We start from the raw sequence: 14,032 nt of genomic DNA on the forward strand, positions 1-14,032 counted from the left end.
GTGGCTTCGTAGTAAAAGAGTGCGGGTACTTGACTGGCCTGTCTCCAGTCCAGACCTGTCTCCCATTGAAAATGTGTGGCGCATTATGAACCATTAAATACGACAACGGAGACCCCGGACTGTTGAACAGCTGAAGCTGTACATCAAGCAAGAATGAGAAAGAATTCCACCTACAAAGCTCCAACAATTTGTGTCCTCAGTTCCCAAACGTTTATTGAATGTTGTTAAAAGAAAAGGTGATGTACCACAGTGGTAAACATGACCCTGTCCCAGCTTTTATGGAACATGATGCAGCCATAAAATTCTAAGTTAATGATTATTTGCTAAAAACAATAAAGTTTATCAGTTTGAACATTAAATATCTTGTCTTTGTAGTGTATTCAATTAAATATAGGTTGAACATGATTAGAAAATCATTGTATCCTGTTTTTATTTATGTTTAACACAACGTCCCAACTTCATTTGAATTGGGGTTGTAGAATACAATGATTATTAAAAACGAAAGTATTAATTGACCTCCTCCTTTATCAAGGTTTTCCAAAATTGCTTCCGCCTGTAGCCCCAAGACTCAAATTTAATGGAAATACTAATTTGACATTTGTCAACCTTGATTGTAGCGTGTAGTCTGTTTTGTTCCAATTTTCTAGCTTTCGATTGAGGTAAGCAGTGGAAAACATATTACCGTAAAAGTTTTCTTGGGCTTCAGAACATGAAAAAGTTTGGGACTCACGGAGACGCACGGTATTCAATCCAAATGATGTCTTTTGTAACACCTTAACTGTACCTGTACAGTGCATGTAATACAATTGAAACTATGATTAAGCATGTTTTCAAAAGGGTATATGATTATGGATGAGCAAACATCGAAATAGGCCTCCTACTACATATAGAGGTGGGCGGTAGAGATTTAAAAGTCTCTTGACATTTCATAAAAGGCTATCTGCCTCCATGCTCAGACACACGTGTCCCATTCCCATTATAAACATTGACACATATCCAGCACCTGTCAACACACAGATCAATAAGTAGCTTTAGGCTCTGGCTTACATGTTTGCCTCCTGAGTCACTGGAGCATGAAAAAGCCACTAACCCTTTTTCATAATGTGCTTTCAAAATGACATCAATAAGAGCATGCGCCGTATGGCGTGTCAAACTCAAGCTGAATGTTGTGGCTCTGTTTTTATGGCTTTTTTCTTTTGTAAAGGACAAGAAAAGGCTTCAGCAGTTTGACAGGAAAAGCTCAGTCTGGCATCCAGTGAGTTAGGACTGCCAAGTTGAATATGCTGTGGTGAAATGGAAGGGATTGTTTTAACTGATCCTAACATGATCCTCTTTTCCTACTGGTATTATTTTGTGTAGGTGACATTTGCATTAGGAAACTCTGTCGTATCATGTCAAAGTTAAACTTAGCATTTGTTTTTCAACTGGACCCAACTACATGTCATGTATTATTCACACAGAGGACAGCAGCACGTTAAAAAATGAATGAGAGGTTTTATAAAAATGTGCCTTTGAATCAGCATTCCCCATGCAATTTTAGACGTAAAAGCGAACGTTACTCCGGCCTGTTGTTCTGTATACCCACTCATATGCAGAATATGTCACACAAATGACAACGGTAGCCCTCCATTAATCAAGGTCTCTCTTAAGGGATGCTGTGTTGAATTTAGATGTGGTGCTTCATTGTAGTACGGAGTTAGAATCCTGACAGATCTTTTCTCTAGTGCAGACTTATGGATACGCTAAAAGCGCTTTCCCGTCGGAGGTGTTTGTTTGAATAGCTCTACTCGAACCAATCAGCACATTACTGGAGCCAATCAAATCCTTCAAAGCTGTCCTGACAGGTATGGCTTGTTTAAGTTTATTTTCAAAGCTTACCTATAAGCTTAATAATGAGCAAGATCGACATGTCTTGTCCAATCTTTTACAGGCCAAAGTCACCAGCATGCTGTACCACACCCACTTGCCCTGCTTACAATTAGTGTAAATGTGAGATAAATGGCTAGTCAGCAAGCTTACAAGACTGCTCAGAAGACCTCAGTTATTAACATTGTCTGAGTATTGCGGTTGCAGTCGCAGAGCAAAGATGACAAATAGTTGCATGTACAAAATGCTGCTGCATATTGTAATGATTGCATTTCCCCTGAAAATGCCAGTTGGAAATCTGCTGCATCTTTGGTTAAATCTACATAACATATAATATTTAAAAAATACTGTAGTTAAGAATTCCTTTAGAATCAGCCAAACGGATTTTTACTGTTGATTTGTACTGTCTTATAAATGATGAGAATACTGTTGTTGTACATGTTGTAGTTCACTTAGTACTTGACGTAACTGCCTGCTCTTTATCCAAACTGGAAAATGTTTAGTTTTTATTTTGGGTATGGCAACATTTATCATCAAGGTTGTCAAAGGCTTCTGTCTCTGATATGGTGAGCAACATTTATGCCTTTATGCTATTATATGTTCGATTGCTAAAATAGTTACAATATTAAACAGGTATGCAGGTGTAAATTTAGGAAAGATACTCAGAGGTACACAGAGATCGCAGGCCAATCACAGGACATTTAGGCTAAAAATGAACATTCAAACATGTAAAACATTCAAATAAAAAAACGTAAGCATGGCGGGTGTGCCTTCTTGCGCCATATGATGATGTATTCTCAGTAATGAAGTACAACTAGTTTATTACCGTACTTATATAGATTTTTTTTTCAGATATTTGTTTTACTCCCTTCATTTGAAAATAGATGGCCAGTGCAGTATTTGAATCTCAGAACTCTGTGACGCAGTCGTGCGAACCACTATTACACGTACACGTTCACAAACAACCCTTTTTTCATTTAAAATACTTATTATTATTATTATTAAAGTGGATTGAAGCACTTTAATAATAATAATAAAATCTCATAAATTACCTAAATTACCTTCAGTGTCGCGTCACAGGAAGTTAAATAAATCAACATCCGGGTGACGCCTGCTCGTCCGGCTGTTGGTTGAGCGGCTAATGCTAATCGAACGCCGCACTGTATAGCAACACATGGCATCTCTGCTCCCTATTACGATAAAGAGCCAGTCGGCGGCCGCCGGCTCCGCTGCTCTGCGAGGGAAGAAACGTCCCGGTGTTACTGGTTGTCCGGCGGGGTTTGCCGCTCAAACGCCCAGCGGGGGCACCAAGAAGAAGAAAGCTCCGCTAACGATGACACAACTTACACAAAATCAGGTAGAAACAAAGTAACTCTCACTTCCAGGGTGCAACATAACGTTCTGTCACCTTGTTTGTTTTAGTTTTCATTATCTAAAGAAAACAAATACACAGGTACTCGACTCTGCTGCTGTCGCCATGTTTGTTTATACCATCTGACTATACACAGTACAACATATTCCACAACTATTTAAATAGCAAACCTCCCATATTCACTTGTAAAGAATCAAGACTTGATTGTGTGTTGCAACTTTGGGTTTCAGATAGGGCTGGGCAATAGGGTCTTCGGGGGAAAATAAAATAACGTTTTTTTTCCTTACAAAAATGCGATTTCAATCGACTTTGCTTATTTAAAAAGCAAAATACAATGACATTATTCAAAACAAGTTTGGCTTTTTGGGATTTGCTTTATTCCTCCTGATACCAAACAAACATTGAATTTCCCCCCGAACATTAATTTTCACAAACTTACAAATAGAGGTGCAATAATTAATCAACAATTGATCAATTATCCAAGTAATCGACAGCTATTTCAACAATCGATTATATGTTTAGAGACCTTGTTTAGCTTAAAATTGCCCAAATCCTCGGAATTTCAGCCTCTCAACAGTAAATATTATCAGATGTGTGTAGCCCTCCATGAAAACAGGCTAAATGTCTTGGTGTTTAATCAAAATAAGACATTTGCAAACATCTGCTTCTGCTTTGGAAAACAATCATCAGCATTCTTCTGACATGTTGTGCACCAAACCAGGTACTGAATCATAATCAATTTATGTTTGTCCATTTGCAACACTGTCAATTTGCAATAATGGCCTGTTTTTGAATGAAGGGATGGAAGTGAAAAAGTTGTTTTTAATCCGATTCATCGATTAATCTAAAAATAATTGACAGATTAATCTGTTATTAAAATATTTTTTTTCCCACCCTACTTAGAAACATTATGAATCATATATAAAATATATATATATATTTTTTTCTTTACAGATAGCCAAAAAAATACAGCTGTTGGAAAATTGTCTCTTTAGTCGGAACCATTGAAAGAAGCTGGTCCTTAGTAAATCAACATTTTTAATGTTCAACAATGGAGCATAAAATGAGCTGTCAAACTGCTCAGCAGGTGCACGTCGATTTCCAGCTCTCTCGCTGTCTTTTTTTCACGCAGAGTTGTACTGGTAAGGCAAGGCGACGTCAGCGAAAAATATTGGAGGCTTGGAAGCACTTAGGTCAGGTCAAAAGTTTCTAATGCCTCCGTCCCCACCTGAGCAGAGTTCATCGGCCATTTCGCAGAGCATCATTCACAGTTGGCTAAAAGTGTTATCATCCGTGTTTACCATAGAGTATCCCCACGCGGCTGAAATGGCTTGTACCCGGAAGGAATATCTCAGGCTGGTAAATCCCTCGATGGTTCCGCTCATACTGTCTTCTTAGTGGGAATTAAACCTGCTAACTCGCTTTTTTGAAAGATAGTGTCCAGAGTGGTTGGAAAAGTCGCTTAATATAGGGACCAAATTGGTAATTTGGCAACAATAACTTTCTGTTTTTTTCTGTTAGTGCAAGCAGTGCATGTCAACAGCCACATGCTTCGAACCGCAGAGGTCCTTAAAACAAATTCTTCAAATTGACCTGACGACTAAATTCAAATAAATACAGTCGATAAAATGCACAGCTCTAGCTGGTCTGGTTACAGTCTCCTTAAATCATAGTTATTTCAAACATTGATTGTGTTCCAATCAGATGTCAACGGTAGAAGTTGTCACTGAGATGAAGGCGGTTGGACTGGTGGAGAGCACTCCGATAACAAGCATCAGCACCAGCACAGAATGCATTTCCAAGCCACCGCCGTTCAAAGACCCCTCATTTATGGTGAGTGAGGGCCATTTTGTTATTTAACACCGGTATGAGTTTGTGACGTCAACTTTAAATGTCAATGTTTTCTCACCAAATTGCCAGCACTCTGGGATCGGCGGAGCAGCAGCAGGCAAAAAGAACAGAACCTGGAAGAATCTCAAACAAATTCTGGTTTTGGAACGGACTTTACCCTGGAAGCTCGACGACCCAAACTGTAAATTAATCTTTTATATTTAACTGACACTTGTGGATTCTGAATGTAATTCATTTTACTGAAGTGGTATTCATAGTAAATTCACATTAACCACATTTTGTTATAGTAATAATAATAATAATAATAATACTGTACTGTATCTCCCACTGGGGAACCTAGAGAATACATTTGTTTTAATAACTTTTATGGTACACATACAGTATCATCTAGATGGCAGACAATATTGAGGAAAGTGTTTTTTTTTTCACATCTGTATTTTTATTTCTGGAACAATCTTACATTAAATTCTATGTAAGCACTACCGTAGCTGACATGTTTGACTGCAAACTAGCTGAGACCGAATCAACAATGCCTTTGCAGGACAATCAACAATTCCACACAATCAATACAATAAAAAAAAAAACAAAAACAGTGAATTAACTAAAAGATTATGTTCATTGACAAATAATGTAGTCATCCAATTCTTTACCTTTTGTAACCACAGACTACAACATTGATGCTCCCCCCTCTCTGAAACCATCCAAAAAATACTCAGACATCTCTGGACTCCCTGTGAGTAATTTCAGGACTTATTGAGGAACCATCACCATTCTGAAATCTTCAAACTGTGACTTATTGTTGTTTGGCCTTTTTTCCTCAGGCAAACTACACAGACCCGCAGACCAAACTACGCTTCACATCCACAGAGGAGTTCTCCTACATCCGCCTCCTCCCCACTGATGTTGTGACAGGCTACCTGGCCCTGCGGAAGGCAACCTGCATCGTACCTTGATAGCCAAGTCCCAAGTACAAATTGGACAGCTTTGGAAATTGCAAGCCGGCTGGAAAACCTTTGAACAGTGACGTGATAAAGGAAGGAAGTGTTTTATCTTTTTCTTTCTTTCTTTTTAGCAAAGTTTCCTGTGTTTACCTGGTGTAAGGGGGCTTAATCATTGTGGTTAAGTTTGTTGCAATGCAATGCAATGTGCCCACTGGTGGATCAGTTCAACGGGCTGAAATTGGTTTAAATATGAATGTTTTCTATGAAAACATGGAAGTGTAATTAAACCCCTGCTGTGATTTGTACACGTTTCACGGAGTTCACATCCATGCATGTTATGCAAATAAAGCCCTCAGCCTCTTTATAGCCAAAAAGTCATTTTTGAATTTTACTATTCCCACATGGCTGATGGGTTGTATTGTTTCCAAACATTGTTCTATGCTGATTTGATTAATTTGACAAATGAGGTCAAATTATAACCTGTTGATTTGCTAAATCAACATTCCCTTGTTACTATTATTACTACACTCGGAGCCTAATAAAAGTTATTATTCATGGGGGGGGGGAAAAACTCACCAAATGCTAATTCTTACATTAGGCTGTAGTCTCACGGGTTTTTAGGTGTGTAAAATGTACAGTACATCTAAAACAAGTCTTCATACAGATACATTTGTGTATTGAGGGATTTAGAGTGGATTGCTGTTGTCTGAAATGAATCCTAAATCAACGAGTAAGCCACTTGTGTTGAAGCAACAGCTGTCTTTTATTTCTTTAAGTCACTGACAACCCAATTTTATATCATAGACTGAAAACCAGCATTTTACTGCTTATGGGCCCCCCATTTGAGCTTCAGGTACTGGGTGAAAACATTTTTTTTCCGGAGGAGGAGGAAGACCATGCTGTGTGTGGGGCCACTCGCTTAGTGCGACAAATAACATGAATATGGGAATTGCTTGGGTATCCCCTCCTTCACACTCTCGTCCGATAGACGTTTATAATTTACATAGGCACTCCCACCACACTTCAGTTGTACAGCTGGCTTCACTACCCTTGTCCTGCATGCTTCCTGTCCTGTCTTATCTTGTCCTGTGCTTCCCTCACAGGGTGTAGCACAACTGCCCCATACAACACTCATATCGAATGTGTCATTGTTCTAGATAAAAAAAACCAATTCAAATGAAGCTGGTACTTTGTGTTAAACATAAATAAAAACAGAATACAATGATTTGCAAATCATGTTCAACCTATAGTTAATTGAATACACCACAAATACAAGATATTTAATGTTCAAACTGATAAACGTTATTTTTAGCAAATAATCATTAACTTAGAATTTTACTGCTGCAACACGTTACAAAAAAAGCAGGGACAGGTGGCAAAAAGACTGGGAAAGTTGAGGAATGCTCATCAAACACCTTTTTGGAACATCCCACAGGTGAACAGGCTAATTGGGAACAGGTGCGTGCCATGATTGGGTATAAAAGGAGCTTCCCTGAATTGCTCAGTCATTCACAAGATGAGGCGAGGTTCACCTCTTTGTGAACATGTGCGTGAGAAAATAGTCGAACAGTTTTAGGACAATGTTCCTCAACGTACAGTTGCAAGGAATTTAGGGATTTCATCATCTACGGTCCATAATATCAAAAGTTCCAGAGAATCTGGAGAAATAACTGCATGTAAGCGGCAAGGCCGAAAACCAACATTGAATGCCTGTGACCTTCGATCCCTCAGGCGGCACTGCATCAAAAACCAACATCGATGTGTCAAGGATATCACCACATGGGCTCAGGAACACTTCAGAAAAACAATGTCAGTAAATACAATTCGGCGCTACATCCGTAAGTGCAACTTGAAACTCCACTATAAAAAGCAAAAGCCATTTATCAACAACACCCAGAAACGCCGCCGTCTTCTCTGGGCCCGAGCTCATCTAAGATGGACTGATGAAAAGTGTTCTGTGGCCCAACGAGTCCACATTTCAAATTGTTTTGGAAATTGTGGACGTCGTGTCCACCGGGTCAAAGAGGAAAAGAACCATCCGGACTGTTATGGACGCAAAGTTCAAAAGCCAGCATCTGTGATGGTATGGGGCTGTGTTAGTGCTTAGTAACTTACACATGTGAAGGCACCATTAATGCTGAAAGGTACATACAGGTTTTGGAGAAACATATGCTGCCATCCAAGGAACGTCTTTTTCATGGACGCCCCTGCTTATTTGAGCAAGACAATGCCAAACCACATTCTGCATGTGTTACAACAGCATGGCTTCGAAGTTAAAGAACGCGGGTATGTGACCGGCCTGCCTGCAGTCCAGACCTGTCTCCCATTGAAAATGTGTGGCGCATTATGAAGCATAAAATACGACAATGGAGACCCCGGACTGTTGAACAGCTGAAGCTATACATCAAGCAAGAATGGGAAAGAATTCCACCTACAAAGCTTCAACAATTAGTGTTCTCAGTTCCCAAACGTTTATTGAATGCTGTTAAAAGAAAAGGTGCTGTAACACAGTGGTAAACATGACCCTGTCCCAGCTTTTTTGGAACGTGTTGCAACCATAAAATTCTAAATTCATGGTTATTTGCTAAAAACAATAAAGTTTATCAGTTTGAACATTAAATATCTTGTCTTTGTAGTGTATTCAATTCAATATAGGTTGTACATGATTTGCAAATCATTGTATTCTGTTTTTATTTATGTTTGACACAACGTCCCAACTTCATTGGAATTGGGGTTGTATAATGATTTACTTTCCTCTTTCCTCATCTTGTTTACAGTTAGTGCTTTGTCTTGTGTTGTCTTCTTTTCTCACTCCCCTCTAGAAACATTGTTCTGTTCGACTGGTCAACTCAAATTTTCAATAAATATCCATTATAATACTAAGAAACCACAGTGGCAGCTTAAAAACTCCACTGTGACACAGTAAAACAGTTCCGGCATTAAAGGGATACAGATCCTACTTTCTTCTTGACCTAACAGGACCAAAAAAAATAAAAATATTAATTAAAAAAAAAAAAGTATTGGGTGTTGTCGTCAGTAGCAGTGGTCACTGCCTGGCTGCTGTGGGCCCGAAAGTGAAGCTGATGGTGGCACTCTAGGACATCTGTTCATGTTAGAGCAGCACTTTCTTTCCTGCTGTGACATCAAAACCTCAATGCAGTGATTAATGAGGGGCAGGACAAGTTGTGCCAACACAGCATGCCACCCAATAGTGCATCTGTGTATGTGCGTACACATTTTAGTGCTGCTGTGCAAGGGGTTTGCAGCCAACAGATTATAGTAGATGAATTATAATTGTGGTTGAAGTATGTAATGGTGTACAACTGCACTACATCATGCTGACACCTGATGATAGTGTTTTGACTTCATTTATTTTGTTTATTAACCTACAATACAGAAGGGTTGAATGTGAAAAATAGCTCTCAGTGTGTCATAGTGCAGTTCTCAACAACTGCAACAATTAACATCCATCTCACCATTTTCTATTGTGCTTGGGTCCCAGGCAAGCTGGAGACAAAGAAAACATTTACACTGACATTCACACCAATTTTAACCCAACATGCATGCATGTTTTTGGCATGTATGATACTTATTTGCAGCTGTGAATGTGCAAAGATGCAAATGCAGCAAGGATTTGGATGCAAAATACACAGGCCGCAGGCTTGAATTGCACATAAGATTTTGCCAAGTACTTAAAGAAAGTCAGTCTTGCAATTACACTTTATTACCACCGGAGTGTACTAGAGACCCGTTTGTTTATTCTGCTTCTACGGTCTTGGCAAAAAAAATATGAGACCATTTGTTTTCTTCAATTTGTTTTCTTTCTTTCTTTTTTTTTTTTAAATGCCTGGTACCTATGGAATAATACAATGAAAGTGACAAAAAAATAAATGCAGCTGAATCCACAAGACGTCCTATTTGACATACTTAAGCATAATTCTATCCCCAGTGATTTTGGTTGCTACCAAGAAAACCATAGAAAAAGGCTACATATCAGCTCAAATTAAAGTGTTATGAACTAGTTTTGTCCTCATCCTTATATTCATCCAAACAAATGTACCTTTAGTTGTACCAGGCATTAAAATGAACAAGAAACTGAAGAAACAAGACTGGCCTGATATTCTTTTTTTTTTTGCATGACTGGAGGTATGGATGCTGGTCCATAGTATAATGATAATATTAGCATAGATATATGTCAAAAAAATCAATCAGTACTAGTGACAAAATCAGGTGCTCATGTTCACGTTTATATTGTTCCAAAAAAGGCTGATGACAAATGTACTAAGACTAGCATCATGTGTCTTATCATGCTTTTATCGAGGACACTGTATTGTACAGAACACGTGTCTTGGGAGGCACATGATACAAACGAGCGCCATTCGGGTGCTCATTGGGCCCTTCCTCTTTTCTTGTCACTGTTATAGTGCCTAATGAGGGAGAAGATGCTGTCTAATGCTGACACAGTGTAAGGGGGGGGGGCTTTTCTCACGCTTTGTGCAGCACACAGCAGGCCACTCTCACGTGAAGCTGAACATATTATTCCTAATTATAGCTCCAGTTAAGGTATCTTCGCTCAGCCTTGCCGCGATCCATCATAGATTATTATGCTAAATTGACTTTTTAAGTGTTTGTGTACAAAGAGTTGCCTGCCCATCCAACAACCATGGCAATCTTTTGGCCGTTTTGCACGCCCGCCTCACTGTTACGTAACAGTGGAGCTAATTTACATCATAACCGGACCCACATTGAGTTTCTCCCAGAGACGGCAGAACCAGGGGGGCACTGGGGGCGCATGCCCCCCACTTTTTGGCCTGAATTTGATGTGCACCTCTGCTCCTTTTATCCCGTATGTTTTTGTAACCCTTATTTATTGCACTGGGGAGTGCCTATCTGAGCATATGTTGCTTATTAGTAGCATAATTACCTGAAGCAACATCGCATTCACTGTATTTTTTAAAGGTTTTGTATTATTTAATTGCTTTTTTGTTCAACGCACGGACATATTGCGAAACATATTTTTATCTTCTGCAATACTACCACTGTGACTATTTCTATCTTCCTCTCATTTGTGTAGGGTCAACACCACACCTTTATTTGGGTTCCGCATGAATGAAAAGTGTTATTAATGTTAAATCATTCCTCTAAAAACGTAGTCTACGAAACTGTTGTACTGGTAAATGACTCTATGGTCCTTAAAAGGGATTATTTGCTTTCTTCATGCGCTTGAACGGGTAGTTAAAGGGTAAAATGGACCGAAATAGATATTGTGCTGGTGAGTGCATATTCTTTTCAAAATGAGCGACTGATGAGCATTTGTAGATCCAATCAAGATGTAAAGTCAATGTGACAGGTGACCAGTTGTTATTGTTGGGCTTTGGAGGTCAAACAGCAAAGTGTCATCAGATAGCTGTAATCAAGTCATTCACATATCATTACACTTGAAGGGATAAACCCCTGCTAATCCCACTGAAGATCCAATAAGTGTTGTTCCCTGTGTACGTGTGTGTGTGTGTGTGTGTGTGCGTATATGCGCATACACATGTGTTGCATACGGGCAGGCAAGAAAAGTAATTCTTCATGTTGATAGACAACGATTGTCCTTCAACCGCACGGCCACACCAAATGTGTCTCCTCTGTCTGTCCTTCGCTTCATTTTCCTGCGCTGTCCTCTCCTATCTCCTCTCTCCTTCTTCCCTCTCTCTTTCTCTCTCTCTCTCTCTCTCGCTCTCTTTCGCTTTCTCTCTCTCATTGCTGCTGGCTTAGGGATTAACACTCTGCTTTGGGCTTTTGATTGATAGCACGTCTCTCAGTCTGTCCCTTCCTATCTGTCCGTCTCCCCCCTATCTTTGTTTTCATGCGTTAATATTAACAGTGGTTTGATGATTTTATACACTTCTATGACTGTTGAGGACATTTGACTTAAAACATTGCCTGCACAGTTAAAGATGTTGTGATGACCACAGTTTGACACGGGATCCCATTATTTCAATGAATAAATCAATTAATCCAAAACTTTATTCAGGGCACATCTAGTCGATAGCACTAAAAAACAAAATAAAAAAACAACAACAACTAAGCAAGAAAAACACCCACAAATGGGTCCAAATAAAATATTTACAAATATTAATGCAGTATAATAACATTTCATGTAATAACATGAAATCCTAATTTACATTCTTTTCTATGGGAAGAATGTGTTAGAAAAGAATAGATAATGTGTGTGATAATGTGTGCTTTGCCAATTTTAGATGAGTTGGAATGCTTTAGCAATTCTACTGACATTGTTGGAGAGGCATTACTTTGGGGGGAACCACTTATATAAGGGTGTCATAATCAAAGAAGACGTATTATGTAATTGTTTAACAGTTTAAAACAGTTTCCAGTTGTCTTAATAAAAGGCCACTGACATTCTTCCACCAAAATACACAGAGGATAAAGAATTACAGCACACCTAATATCCACTATTTACACTTGAGTTCAAATCATCTGGTCTGGGGGGGGGGGGGGGGGGGGCAATTCGTCTCACGCAAATGCCGAGAACAGCAACTTGGTGACTTTTTACGACCCCTCTAACGCTGATTTAAAAAAAAAGAAACTTCCAGAGACTGTTCTCCATTGTGTCCAGACTGCAATTGAATCACACTTGCCACCACTGGTGAATTGAACAATACCCCCATCCTCCATAAAGCCAGCGCCCATAAAGATTCAATTGTGTTTTCACTCAGTTTTCACACTATCTATCTATCTATCTATCTATCTATCTATCTATCTATCTATCTATCTATCTATCTATCTATCTATCTATCTATCTATCTATCTATCTATCTATCTATCCATCTATCCATCCATCCATCCATCCATCCATCCATCCATCCATCCATCCATCCATCTATCTATCTATCTATCTATCTATCTATCTATCTATCTATCTATCTATCTATCTATCTATCTATCTATCTATCTATCTGCCATTGGGCAGTGAGAGTGTTAGTAGGAGATGGGACCCAGCGACCTTCTCCCAGGGACACCATCTATTCATACTTACCTACTTTTCTGGTGTGTGTGTGTGTGTGTGCGTGTGTGTGTGTAATGATAGCTGCTGCTGCTGCAGATGCAACTCAACGTCTGTGCTTAAAAGCTATTACATGTCAAGAGTGGATTTATGTGCTCTCAGGTGTGTGTGTGTGTGTGTGTGTGTACCACCTGATATTTTACCACCAACTCAGCCAGCCAGTTTGGTATTTGATGTAGCTATAAATGTCAATTCCAGTCTCAGATTAGGAGAACAAACTCATATAAGTGATGAATCTATTAGTCCCCCCCAGCTTGTTTCATCAATAACATTTTATCCCAACTTGTGTTTCTATCAATATATTGCAAAAATAAGTTGGTTTGCACTGTGAAAATGAAAAAGCCTTGCAGTAAAATCCATTGTGTGACCGTAGCGAATGTTTATATTGATAATGTGGAGGCTTTATGAGCTGCTGTATCTCCAATAACAACAAGTAGACATTCTAATATGATGTATAATGCTCTCTGCATTAGAGGGGTAATTGCATTGGCTTTGCAAGTAAAACAAGTTTGTCTGTGTCAGTGTAGGGACAACGGTATCATTGTCCTTGCAGAACAACACTAAGCCTTTTGAGATAGAAGATGGTCTCTCATTTAGCTTATATAAGCAAGAGTTTATGATTTTGTTTGGTAGTAACACTGAGTGGAGGGGAAGCAACGACCTCAAATACACACGCATACACACAGCGGGTGTTTTAGGAGGGGAGAGGGATGCTAAATGAAGCGTGAAATGAGGAGTCAGAGGTGTTAGAACAGACTACCGCTGGGGAATCTCCACAGAAGACTGACAGCGGCCAAGTCAACATAGATCAAGACAATCAGAAACAAATATCACTGCATTAGTGCACCCACTAGTGGAAATACATGGCTTCCCAACCTACACCACTTATGACAGGCATCCAGCAATTGCAAGGGGCTGAAACACGTTCCC

General features: G+C 39.3%; 1 protein-coding gene across 1 annotated transcript; it reads left to right on the forward strand.

The window, feature by feature from the left end:
• Positions 1 to 2,974: 2,974 nt before the first annotated feature.
• Positions 2,975 to 6,394, forward strand: ino80c (INO80 complex subunit C). The gene is made up of 5 exons (XM_061675755.1): positions 2,975 to 3,223; positions 4,943 to 5,071; positions 5,159 to 5,270; positions 5,755 to 5,822; positions 5,911 to 6,394. Exons 1-5 carry the CDS (start codon positions 3,041 to 3,043, stop codon positions 6,040 to 6,042), a joined length of 624 nt encoding a protein of 207 aa, XP_061531739.1. The 5' UTR covers positions 2,975 to 3,040; the 3' UTR covers positions 6,043 to 6,394.
• The last annotated feature ends 7,638 nt before the right edge of the window (positions 6,395 to 14,032 follow it).

This window comes from Phycodurus eques, chromosome 4 (genome assembly GCF_024500275.1).
Source record: "Phycodurus eques isolate BA_2022a chromosome 4, UOR_Pequ_1.1, whole genome shotgun sequence".
Classification (NCBI taxonomy): Eukaryota; Metazoa; Chordata; class Actinopteri; order Syngnathiformes; family Syngnathidae; genus Phycodurus; species Phycodurus eques.

Bases quoted from the DNA above. Each gene is read 5' to 3' on its own strand.
- ino80c (XM_061675755.1), top strand. From the start codon at position 3,041: ATGGCATCTCTGCTCCCTATTACGATAAAGAGCCAGTCGGCGGCCGCC. The intron at 5,072-5,158 runs GTGAGTGAGGGC...CCAAATTGCCAG, and splicing joins TCAAAGACCCCTCATTTATG to CACTCTGGGATCGGCGGAGC. The intron at 5,823-5,910 runs GTGAGTAATTTC...TTTTTTCCTCAG, and splicing joins CAGACATCTCTGGACTCCCT to GCAAACTACACAGACCCGCA.